Here is a 13557-nt window from a genome sequence, read left to right as displayed (position 1 = left end):
CTGATATGGGAGACATCAAACCAAAAGTCAATGTGAAGAGAAAAAAACAAGGCTGAGAACAAAGCACTTTGGACACTCAGAAGTAGGAGTGCTTGCTTTTGTTCAACGTCACCTGGGAAGATTTGCAGATGACACAGCTTCTGTGGTTAGTGTTTGTGAAAGTTTTTCCTTTTGTGTTTTATTTTTATGGGAAAGGAAGAAGTAAACCTAGTATTTCTGAAAATTTATTCTATCTTCCTTTGACCAATAAGTTCTTCTTGATCACTGGAGTCTGGAAAAATGGTAGCTGGTATCATTCATTCTATGTCTTGGGCATATTTGGCTTATAGAGCCTGAATTCCAAGACTTTGATGTATTACTGCAAATACATCACAGCCCCTAGCCACCTTATTTTTCATCTGCCCTACATGTTATTTGTGAAAAGCACACTGTGTGTTAGGCAAAGAACAGAGTAAACAAACACTGCTGTCTCTTCTTCCCAGAGATTTATCTGCAAATAGAATTAGAACTGAGTCCCAGATATTGCTGTTTCTAATCATCAGTCATCAGTGTGGTCAAGACCACCATAATGATAGATTTGCTAAGTGCCTAGTCTAATTTTGAATTGTAAGTTAGACACTTTTAATTTTTAAAATTAATCATTAACTCTCTTGGAGAATTGTAATGCAAAGATAAAGACAGGACACTACTCAGTCAGATAAAAGGCACACTAATAGCTGAAAGGTTTAACACAGTTATTAATACATCACAACCAGGCAAAACTCAGGGCCCAAAGGAGTAAACCCTAAGTCTATTTAAAGATAAATAAACAAAAACAACAGTAAACATAATATATAGTCATGCCCTGAATTGTGGGGGTGGCCTATGCATCAGGATTTCCCAATCCCCTGGCCCCCAGTCGTGGCCTGTTAGGAACCAGGCCACACAGAAGGACATGAATGACAGGTGAGCAAGTAAAGTTTCATCTGTATTTTACAGCTGCTCCCCATAGTTGGATGACTCAGTGGACATGAATTTGAACAAGCTCCAGGAGATGGTGAAGGACAGGGAAGCCTGGCGTGCTGCAGTCCATGGGGTCACAAAAGTTGGACACGACTGAGCGACTGAACAATAAACAACAACCCATTGCTCTCCCATCACCCCCAGATGGGACCATCTAGCTGCAGGAAAACAAGCTCAGGGCGCCCACTGATACTGCATTATGGTGAATTGTATAATCATTTCATTATATATCACAATGTAATAAGAACAAAGTCCATAATAAACGTAATACACTTGAATCACCCTGAAACCATCACCCCACTCCCAGTCTGTGGAAAAATTGTCTTCCATGGAACCAGTCCCTGGTGCCAAAAAGCTACACATGACAGGTATTCGGGAAAATTTTAGTTCAACTTCCTCATTTTATGTATAAGAAAATACAGAATATCAAAACAGTTTTCTTCCCTATTACCCAAGCTGTTTATCTCCCTGGGTTTTTGGATTTTTGTTAGCGGCATTATCAACTATGCAGTTGTCTAAGTAATACAGTCTTGGATCAACTCTGACACGTGTTTTTTCCTCACCAGGTATATCAGGTCAGTTGCCACTGCTCAAGTTCAAGTTCTCATTGTTTCTTATCCAAACCTCTGAAATAGGATTATGTCCTCTAGACAGATGATCGCTTTTATAATCTTATCCTAATCTGTTCTCATGCGCTGCATTCTTTTATTTTAACCATAAATATGATCTGGTCATTCTTCTTACAGTCTGAAAAGACTTCTTGTCATTCTTAAAACACTTTCCTGGCTTGCATCAGTTAAGACCCTAGCATGAAACAGCTGATATACTCCAATTGGGAAAGTGAGGAGTGTTCAATAAAATGATAATTTGCAAAAGTGTGGCCAGAATATAAAGAAACCATACATGATGTGGCAGTAGGCTGGGCCAATGACATCAGGCCTGTTACCAGCCTAGGCTGGAAGGAGGAAGACTGAGAAGAGGTACAGCTGAGGTCTACATAGGGCCCCTCATGGACCTATCACAGCCACCAGCCAGCTAGAATGGTGCTGGAGCCATAATCCTGGCTGGAGCCAGGATTATGAATACCCAGCCCCCTCTCTCTTTCCTCCCTCAAGGTACGCTCCACTTCAACCAAACATAATATAAATTCAGATGACAAGGGAGCCCATTAATGCAATCCATAAAGGCCAGTTCTCTAGATGCTGGGAGGGACAGACAGACAGACAGCACTTATCCCAACTTTATCAATAAATTGAAAACTCCTTAAAAGTCATTCAAAACCCTTAACCACCTCTCTACCACATACTTTTATCACAAGTGTAATGTAACTTGTTCTCCTCCATATTCTATAGCTATGTCAGCCTACTGAGAAACTGTAAGTTTCCACAGTATCTTTTATTTTCAGCAATGTTCTTTCCTCATCTCTACCTAGTTTCTTCATCCTTTCAGGCTTTATATAAATGTTACTTTCCCCTTGCAGCCCTCTTCATCCATCTGAATTTCATCTTCCCAGAATATATCGCCTCTATGTGATACACCAAGACATATGCCATGCCCCACTCACTCCACTCTGAATAAAAGGAGTTCTGAAATCCCCAGGCACAGGGTAGGGAATGGGACTCTTCTGAGAGGTGCAGAGAGGTACCTGGGACAAAGGCTCTTCTTCCTTTGAGGTCTTTTTTATGGGCTTGTTCTATCATTTCAAGACAAAAAACAAAGGTGAGGATTAAGGGAAAAGAATAGGTGGCGTGGTATTCTTTAAAAAAAGAGAGAGAGAGAGAGAAGAAAAGGAAGGAGGAGGAAGAGGAGAAATCATCATGATCACATATGGTCCAATCCTGTTTTTAAGGGAAAGATTTCAAAACCCTGCTCTCCATTGTCCTTTTCTAGCCCAAAGTAAACATTTAGCAGAGTTGACAGAACATGGCCAATATATGCACAAAGGCCTGAGACTGGGGAGTTAGGTTTGTGCATCTTAACAGCTGAACTTCTTTTGGGCAAATGCATATGTGGAGAGAGCAAAGGTTTGCAAGCATCGGGACCTTAGTCATTGCCGCTGGTGGAATTCCAATTTGCTAAGGCTAAGAATTCAGTTCTGGGACCAAAGACAGGCTCACTAGTGACATTCTAGCTGCAAGAGCAGCTGAATGCCTTGAGGCATAAAGTAAGTAATTTTTGATTTTGGCTAAGGATAAATATTCATTACTGAACCCAGTTTAGGTCTAGCCAAGGATCACAAACTAGGAGAGAAGCAAAACTTCTGCCCCCAAAGAAACGTATTATCATACAAGGTGTTAGCAGTGGGAAAGGCTCTGGGAGAAAGAATAATAATATAGAGACAGATATTTTATTTGGCCATCAGGGCCACTCATTCATAAATCTCAACCAAGAACATCTGTACTTTGCATGGGCAGCTGGTAAACCTTTTGGGATTCCAGTCACCTTTTTTATCAGAAATATAAACAATTACTATTTTGATCATTCTTTCCTTCCATTTTATCCCCAAAGTATTTTGTTTTACATTTCTACCTTTACACGTCCCATAGTCAAATAAATACATTACTATAATGGAGTATGAGCCAGAAAGCATATAACACATATATATATCACACACACACACACACACACACACACACACACACACATAAATATATATCTTTGAGCTTTTGCAAGACCAGCACATAGGACATCTTAATAAATGTTCACGGCATTGAATCAAGAGGCATTTCCAAGATCATATTCAGGTCTTATAATTTCCTACTCAGTAACATTTTTACAGTTGTACATACTTATAATCCCATGAAATTATTTAGAAAGTTTTTAGAAAGATGTAGACCTGTCTTATTTCTCAGCATAACTGAATGAAATAGGTCTGTTAATTTTTAACATCTGTTAGTGTATTTATTAAATCAACACAATCCCTCAGGAGTAAGTGCCATAAGACAGCATAATAAACAGCTATTTACTGTGTATTTTTCCCCAGGCAAAGATGATGTAATCCCAAATAGGAAAGGAGTGAGTGTTATGTGGCTTTAGGAAAATAAGGATAAATAGTCCACTATTTATTTGTGTTCTTTAATACTGGCTTTCTGGTGTAGGTGGGATTGTCACAGCTTTTTGTATTAACTGCAAACAATTCTAGAAGTTAATACAAATTTGTTGCATCCTCTAAAGATGTGAGAGCTGGACTAGAAAGAAAGTTGAGTGCAAAGAATTGATGCTTTTGAACTGTGGTGTTGGAGAAGACTCTTGAGAGTCCCTTGGACTGCAAGGAGATCCAGCCAGTTCATCCTAAAGGCGATCAGTCCTGGGTGTTCATTGGAAGGACTGATGTTGAAGCTGAAAGTCCAATACTTTTGGCCACCTGATGTGAAGAGCTGACTCATTTGAAAAGACCCTGATGCTGGGAAAGATTGAGGGCAGGAGGAGAAGGGGACAACAGAGGATGAGATGGTTGGATAGCATAACCGACTCAATGGGTTTGGGTGGACTCTGGGAGTTGGTGATGGACAAGGAGGCCTGGCGTGCTGCAGTTCATGGGGTCGCAAAGAATCGGACACGACTGAGTGACTGAACTGAAGTCTCATGAGGAAAATCTGGTGGATTTTGGACTCTGAGGCCAGGTGTAGTAGATACCTTTCAGAGACCTTTTGTGATGACCCCCATCATCCTTACCATGGGGCATTGTATGGGGTCCCAGAAGCCATGTTTGTACAGTTGATCTTGCCCTATAACTCACCCATAGTTGATTTAACCAGAAATGGGATCTTGACCCAAGTGGGCTAATTAGAGGGTCTTCCTTTGGAATATGGACTGGAGATAGAAAAACAAAGATATAGTCTCTCCCCTGGTCTGGGGGCATAATGAGTAACATCCATCCTCAAGGCAACACATTTTTGTTATATAGACAGAGTAAAGGCAGAATGTCTTCAGAGAGAGAATCACCAAGAGTGAAGCAAAAAGCAGCAGAGATGAGAAGCAGAATACCACTGGGTCCAGGCCTTTCTGAGGCCTGATCTCTTTATTCCTACCCTTGAGCTCTGTAAGACATGTGCATTGTTACACTAAATTCTTTATTTTGATTAAGGTGCTTGAGATGCTTTCTTCCCCTGCAATCATGTCCTCACTCATACATTTGGTAGTAAGTAGCTAACAGAAAGGTCAGAGAATGTATAATAAAATCCAGGAACTGCATCTCTAAAAACAACTTTAAGAGGCTTGTTGCTGTGCTTAGCATTGTCTGAGCACGCAGTGCTCCATCCTGTGTTTTTCAGAAATGAATACAAAAAAGTTTCAAGTCACTGAAGGATCTCTTATGCTACAGATTGTTTTTATAAAATCTAATGAAAAAGATTAAGGTTAAGGTTTATTTAGAGAAGGTGATAAATTTCTTGCTTACATTAATTCCTGCCTATCTCAAAGTTTTGGTATTATTTTCAAGATGAGTCATTGTTATCATGTAGCTATCTCCCAGCCAAACATTCTAAGTTGCTTTAGGGCTTAAATGATTTTTTGCAAAAAGACATTTAAAAAAAGTTAATGTGCAACATTTTAATTGAAAAGTCATTAGTAAACATGAGCATTATTTCTGGTGATAATCAGAAGTACGGATAATATTAAAGTACAGATAGTCTTCAATAGGTGTGTATTGGATATGTTATGCATATAATGCTAGAAACTGGGAATATAAAGATAAGGAATGGTTAATATGGAAATTGTTAAGTAATAACACTACAAAATGGTGTTGTAACAGTCTCCTTGAGGATAACATTCTGACAACTCAGTGACTAACCCTGAAGGAATACCAGGCTATTTTTACTTAGTATCAAAAATACATGTGTTTGTATAGCTCTGCTAGGCATATTGTGTGAAATGCCACACACTTCAGAGGAATGCAAACACTTCCCAAGGGTAGGGTGTGTGTGGAGGGTGGAGTTGGTGGAAAATCAAACTTGGTGCAGTGGTCTTTGAACATTGCCACTTGAGTTATCTCTAAAATAATTTAGAAAAATATGCATCTCCTTTTACATTTTTATTTTAATGTTAAAAATTGTATTGAGTCAATTTCTAGATAGGTTGATAAGAAGTTGGGGGTCCCTGAGGAGGAGAGAGGGGTCTGGGGCTCTCAAGGGGTCTGGAGTTCTCAAGGAGGAGAAAAGGACAAACTTCTTTTTTTTTTCCTATAGTCCTTAGTTTTAGTTTTCTTTTCTTAAGCCCAGAGCTGATGATTACACAACAAAACAACTCAGCTTAAACTCTGTACTAAGGATTGTATTAACAATGTATCCTGCTTGAGGATATGTTTCTCCTTCTTGAGAACCTTCTGACTAATCCTGTTATCTTAAAATGTAAATTGTGGGAGTGGGTCTAGTAAGACCTTTACAATCTTGGGACATTCTTTTGATTTATTGTAATAACTAATTTAAAAAGTATAAATGGCCACCCACTCCAGTGTTCTTGTCTGGAGAATCCCAGGGACAGCGGAGCCTGGTGGGCTGCCGTTTCTGGGGTCGCACAGAGTCAGACATGACTGAAGCAACTTAGCAGCAGTAGCAGCATAGCTCCCTTGCTAAGACTAGTGAGGGGACACTTTCCATCCCCTTCTGATGTCTTTGTCAGAAGCTTTCTTTTTCACTGTAATGAAACTTCTGCCACACAAGAGCCCTGAGTGGTCAAGCCTGGTCTCTCCTCTGGTCCTGAAGCTAAATCTTCTTCGGAGATCAAGAATCCAATATCGTTCACAGTAAGCTATAAGTTTAGTGGTTGCAAAGAAAAAAATTTCTGAAATATTTTATATTGAGTTCTTTATGGAATTTGTCTACCATCTCATCTAAGTGACAAAGCCAGTCATGCTAACTATCCAAGCAACCAACTCAAACTTAATTCTCAGAAAAAAGCTGACTTATTGTTAAATTTAAATACATATGTTAAAACATGTCCCAGGGAATCTAAAAAAAATGGTACAAATGAACTTATTTAGAAAACTGAAACAGACTCACAAACATAGAAAACAAACTATGGTTTGTTACTGTTACCAAAGGGGAAAGGGGTGGGGAAGGGATACATTAGGAGTTTAGGATTTAACAGATACACACTTACTTAGTTGCTAAGTTGTGCCCCACTCTTTTGCGACCCCATGGACTGTAGCCTACCAGACTCTTACTTCTACATGTAAAATAGATAAACAACAAAGTCCTACTGTATAGCACAGGGAACTATATTTGATCAAATATAATGGAAAGTAATCTGGAAAAAAATACATGTATATACACATATAACTGAGTCACTTTGCTATACACCAGAAACTAATACCACACTGTAAAACAACTGTACCTCAATTAAGAAAAAAATTATGATTTCAAACTCTAAGTGAGAAAGGAGAGAAAGAGGAAAAGAGATCTCTCAGGCTGGGCTGTGGTGCCACCAACATTTGCCTTAGAGGTCTCTCCATAGCCCAGAATATACAGGTTGTCCAATATGAATCTGGAGAAGGTGTGAAACTTTAGGTTCTTTTTGAGGACTTCTGCTGATTGTGTTCATATTGTTAGGTAGGTAGAATAGGGAAAAGGAGTCCAAAATGGCGGTGGCTAAAAGACAAAGAAGGGAAAAGCCCGCGAAAATAGAACAAAGAAAGGTCAAAGGAAGGTCTGAGGACCAGAGTGAAGACTTCAGGTAGAACAAACAGCACTCCTGGATAAGCCCAATGTGCATAGGGCAGGCCCAGGTGGAGGAAAAAACATATAAAAGGAGGAGCCAAAGCACTTTCTCACTCTCTTTTTCTCCCACATGTGTGTGCTCTTTCTCTCTCTCTCCCTCTCTCTCTCTCTCTCCGTCTCTCACTCTCTCCCTCCCCTGCGTGCTCCTCCACTCTCTTCTCTTTGAGTCTTTGGGTTGGCATGCCCTCACGCTTCGAGGATGGATTCTCCTGCTATCTTCTAAATAAAACAGAGCTGTAACACTGATTTGCCTAAAAGCTATAACATGGTTTGTCCAAGACCTGAGAGCTGTGACGCGCCGAGGGCTTTAATGTCCATTGCTCCAAATCTTTGTTGTGACAAGACAAAGAACGGAGGAACATGCACTCGTGTGACAAAGTGAAAACTTATTTATATAATGCAATGATTAGTTTTATGTGTCAACTTGGTTGGGCTGTGGAGCCCTATTGTTTGTTCAAACAATACTCGAGATGCTACCTGTGAAGGACTTCTCAGATGTCACAAGCACTTACCATCAGCCAACTTTAAGATTACTACCTGTATTGTGGGTGGGGCTCACTCACTTATACGCAGGCTTTAGGAGTAAAGGCTGAGATCTCTTAAAGAAGAAAGAATTCTGCCTCAAGATTACAACAGAGAAATCCTACCTGTGTTTCCAGTCTGATAGCTTGTCTGAAAGATTCTAGACTCAAGCTTACACCATCAACGCTTACTGGACTTTCCAACTTGCAGGCCTGCCCTGCAAGTTTCACGCTTGCCAGTCCCCACTATTACATGAATAAATAAGTCCTTCTCTCTTCATATATTATATTATTATCTTATTAATACAATTAAACATGATTATCTCATTAATAAACACTTTTATAATTCATATTGCATAAATGTAATATATTAATATGTAATTCTTTATATGAAGATATATGTTAATTTTAAGATATCTTAATATAGTGTATACTGACATATTTAAACATAATTAAGATATTAATATAATACGTATATAATAATTACTAATTTATTGTATAGGTTTTGTAATATATTATATTTATACATTAAATATATTATGTATTTGATAATTAAAGATATATATACACACAGAAGGATAGAAACAACAGGATATCTAACTAGATAGCTAGCTTCTATCTTTTAATCCATTTTTTTGTTTCTCTGGAAAAAGCTACTATATAGTAGCACAAAACCAGTGTTTCACTTAGTAGCTTTGTTTCTGTTTTTTCCCCACTACATTAAGTCCAGACTTATTTTCATTCATGTTTGTATCCACATTGTCTGGCATATTTTAGGCACATAAGAAACAAAGAATTAATAGATGAGTAAGATCTTAATAGTAATGGATTAAAACATATCTTTTTTCCTAATGAACACTATAATTTTATAATAAATTTGCCTTAATTGATGATATCAAGTTTGGTGTCTGCTAATTAACATGATTGCAGGCTGGTGATGTGAGGAGAATTCAAGCAGGAGGCACATATAAGTTGGCTCCAAGGAACAGGCAGCTTATCCAGGGCTCTGTGACACACTGGCTTGCAGCAAATCTAAATTTATGAACACAAATGCAGGTGTGCAGACACGATGCATTTCTTTAATTTCTTAAAATTTCATTAAATCTTATTTTGAGCCCTAGCTTGTTTAGTTCATGGGAAAGACGATCGCTTTCATTACTGGGGGGATGTGATGTGTTTCTCATTCAGATGATAGAAGATGGGTATGGGGTAGGAAGCCCCAGAATCCTGAAGGGCACAATAGCTTGTGAGGTCTTAATCATGCATGAGTCCAGCCCACAGAGTCCCTCCAGGTACACAGATCTCAGCCTCGGATCTGCATGCCACCTGGGACATGCAGTCTTGGTCTGGGGCACTGGTGCGAGACCTCCCTGAGCAAGCTGAGAAAGGGTCTCTTTGACAGTTCTGCTGCCGACCCTGAGCACTGCCAGAAAGTGGGACATCCATCACCTTGTGCATTTTTCATTTGGGCCGAACGTCAGATTTTGTTATTTAGTGTCATCAAAAATGTTTCTAACATAATCAGAAAAGTAAACTATGGCTTTTTATTTAAAAACTACTAATCATTAAATAGCTTAGGCTTTCTTCCCAGAAAAATAAATCCATGAAGTATGGAAAACTGAAGTTACCTGAATGTAATGTGGAATGAAAGAAAAACATAACAAATGAAATGTTTCAGAAAATTGGTCTGCCAGAGCAATGGAAGGCATCTCTTACCTTACTGGTACTTTTCTGTTGGCAAGAAAACACAAGACTGCTAGAGTAATATGAGCTATCAGGAAAGCTAATCCAATACCCAGGAGGGTCCATATATCTGGAATTTCAAACCAATGAAAAAATGTAAATATCCAGTGAAAAATATTAGAGACTCCAAAACTCAAGTGATTTTGGTCACAATGTCACTTACTGTTCTGAGTGTTCGGGAAATCAGCAGTCGGTGGGTTAACCTTGATGTGGCAACGATTTCCCTTCCAACCTTGTGCACATCTGGAAATGAGATAAAATGTGATAGTTGGCAAAAAAAAAAAAAAGAAGTGGAAACATATTTTAGCAGTACTGTCATGGAATAAAACAATGAATGTTAAAAAAAACAATGAGATACCAGGAATGTGGGTAACTTTGATATGAAACCAAAAATGATAAAGCAAAACAAAAAAAATTTAAATTTTATTATTTTCACATTATTGTTTAAGAGAATTTTTTTTTTCAATATTTATTCCCTCCTTGTTTTATCTGTAAGGTGGGGGCTTGATTTCTTTATCTATTTGGTGGGAACCATATTCCATATATTGGAATATATTTCCTTCGATTCTTGTGTTCCACAGTTCCTTTGATTACTGTGGCAGACCAATTCCATATTTCCATATATTGGAAAAGACCCTAATACTGGGAAAGATTGAAGGCAGGAGGAGAAGGGATGAGGATGAGATGGTTGGATGACATTACTGACTCGATGGACATGAGTTTGAGCAAGCTCCAGGAGTTAGTGATGGTCAGGGAAGCCTGGCATGCTGCAGTGCACAGGGTCGCAAAGAGTCAGGCAGGACTGAGCAATGGCACTGAACTGATGGGGGGAACAAGACTCATTTCTTATTTTAAAAAGTTGACTTCACTTTTCACTTTACTTTTTCATTTATCTCAAACTCTAAAGCTAGCATATTTTTCAATAGTGAATGGATTTAAGTTCTTTCAGATACCAAGAGAGAATACTCAAATAATAGATTAACATAAATATAAATCAGAGAGTATTTTTATTTCTCATTATAAGGGGATGATCCTTCAATTTCATAGATGTGGAATCAGATTAATAATCAAACTGGAAATACCATCAATCCTATAGGATTTCACTATCTCTGCTTTATTTAGGGTCATACGTGATGAAATTTGTAACACTGGGAACATCTGCTCTGATATGGATGGCCTTCAGAAAGCTCAGAACTGGAGACTAACTCATGCCTCAAAGGGAAACGAGGTTTATTTCTAAGCAGTATAAGTGTCAGAATTTCTCTGGTAGAATGTGTTTGCATATGAATGTGAAAGCTTATATATACATACATTCTTGTTTACCAGAAATAACAGGATACAAATTAAGACGGGTTTGGTTGAGTTTCCTGCCAAGTTCATAGTACATGTGACAAAACTGGATTAAAAACTGGCTTTTGAATGCATGTTTTTAAAAGCTATGTGTTAGAAGTAATGTTTCTTCAGCACACAGTTAATTTTTTTTCTCAATCTCTCTTTTGATTTTGAAAATCTGAATAAACAATAGCAATTTCTTCAAAAAAGCAATAGCTTCCTTAAATATAAAAAGCTTAGAGGTTCAAGGGGGACCATAAGAATGCCTGCTTTCCTTAGTAAATATTCTTTAAAAAGTAGAAATTTAAGACAATTTAGTTGTTTTTGATGTCTGTATTCAAATTAAAATAAATTAGAAATGTTTAAGATCAGAGTCTATTTGTTTTTTTATTCTCATAAGCCTTAATAAGTATTCTTTATCAGTTCTCAGGTTGGCAGTGTGAGTCTACATGTCAGTCTTTCACATTTTGCCTTACACTGACTTGATCTAAGACATTACTTTGCTGACAAAGATCTGTATAGTCAAAGTTATGATTTTTCTTGCAGTCATGTACAGATGTGAGAGTTGGACCATAAAGAAGGCTGAGTGCTGAAGAATCGATGCTTTTCAAACTGTGGTACTGGATAAGACTCTTGAGGTTCCCTTGAAATGCAAGGAGATCAAACAGTCAATCTTAAAGATCGCTGAGATTTTTTTTTTTTTTAAAGGCTAGTCATCCTCTCTATTCCTTTTCATGTGCAATGTGAAGCTTAGATATCTCATTCATCTATTTATTTTTCACTAGCAAATCATCAGTAGTAGCATCAGTTCACTTCAGTTCAGTTCAGTTGCTCAGTCGTGTCTGACTCTTTGAGACCCCATGAACTGCAGCACGCCAGGCCTCCCTGTCCATCACCAACTCCCAGAGTTCACTCAAACTCATGTCCATCGAGTTGGTGATGCCATCCAGCCATCTCATCCTCTGTCGTCCCCTTCTCCTCCTGCCCCCAATCCCTCCCAGCATCAGAGTCTTTTCCAATGAGTCAACTCTTCGCATGAGGTGGCCAAAGTACTGGAGTTTCAGCTTTAGCATCATTCTTTCCAAAGAACACGCAGGACTGATCTCCTGTAGAATGGACTGATTGGATCTCCTTGCAGTCCAAGGGACTCTCAAGAGTCTTCTCCAACACCACAGTTCAAAAGCATCAATTCCTCGGTGCTCAGCTTTCTTCACAGTCCAACTCTCACATCCAGACATGACCACTGGAAAAAACATAGCCTTGACTAGACGGATCTTTGTTGGCAAAGTAATGTCTCTGCTTTTGAATATGCTATCTAGGTTGGTCATAACTTTCCTTCCAAGGAGTAAGCATCTTTTAATTTCATGGGTGCAGTCACCATCTGCAGTGATTTTGGAGCCCCCCAAAATAAAGTCTGACACTGTTTCCCCATCTATTTCCCATGAGGTGATACCAAATGAAACAGTAGCATACCAAATGAAAAATAAGAGTGACTTTTCCTGAAGAAGGAAGGCACAGATTGTTATTTTCAGTGGCAGCGTTCTGGGTAGTTTTAACAGTTGTTGGGGATGGAAGGTGAAGGCTCTTGTGGGGAGAAAAAGGGAAAGTAGATGATCTATTGGAAAGAACCTGGTGTGCTTTGCCTAAGCAGATGCCAACCAGGGGATACCAGTCCAGGTGGGGAGTTCCAGGCACAGCTGTGAAAAGCTGGTTGGCTGGGTGGTGAGTTGGATGGGTGTGTGGAGTCCTGTATAACTGTCTGATACCAAGAGTGAGATCCCTAAAAGAATGGGGCAATGAGATTCACCCTATTTGCTTGAAAATTAAAGACCAAATCATCTTTTCTAGGTAATGTTTTAGCTACATTATGATTAGACAAGACTGAATGGGTTGGGTTGTATAACCCTTGTATAACCCAACAAGATCTATTAATATAAGGATGATAAACACTATATATTTGTGCTAAAGACTAGGATTATTGTTGTTGTTTAGTCACTAAGTCGTATCCGATTCTTTTGCAACCCCATGGACTATAGCCTGCCATGCTCCTCTGTCCGTGGGATTTCCCAGGCAAGAATACTGGAATGGGTTGTATTTCCTTCTCTAGGGGATCTTCCTGACCCAGGGATCAAACCCGCATCTGTTGTGTCTCCTGAAGATTCCTTACCAATGAGCCAACAGGGAAGCCAAAGACTAGGATATCTCAGTCTAAATGAGAAGGCTTGTTTTGTTTTAATGTCAAG

At 38.8% G+C, this 13557-nt stretch overlaps 1 protein-coding gene across 2 annotated transcripts in view; it reads right to left on the bottom strand.

The window, feature by feature from the left end:
• The window catches only part of MALRD1 (MAM and LDL receptor class A domain containing 1), a 554066-nt gene that overhangs the window by 21327 nt on the left and 519182 nt on the right, over positions 1 to 13557 (bottom strand). Inside the window, exons 38-39 of one of the 2 annotated variants that reach the window (XM_010811194.3) lie at positions 10146 to 10225; positions 9956 to 10052 (exon numbers count right to left, since the gene is read on the bottom strand). The exons of the other annotated variant lie outside the window; for it this stretch is intronic. Coding sequence (XP_010809496.1) covers positions 9956 to 10052; positions 10146 to 10225 — 177 coding nt within the window. The remainder of the gene's footprint in view (positions 1 to 9955; positions 10053 to 10145; positions 10226 to 13557) is intronic. 2 annotated transcript variants of the gene reach the window in all.

Source organism: Bos taurus, chromosome 13 (assembly GCF_002263795.3).
Source record: "Bos taurus isolate L1 Dominette 01449 registration number 42190680 breed Hereford chromosome 13, ARS-UCD2.0, whole genome shotgun sequence".
In the NCBI taxonomy this organism is placed as follows: Eukaryota; Metazoa; Chordata; class Mammalia; order Artiodactyla; family Bovidae; genus Bos; species Bos taurus.
The sequence above is the reverse complement of the archived record's forward strand: the minus strand, read 5'-3'. Positions and strand labels throughout refer to the sequence as shown.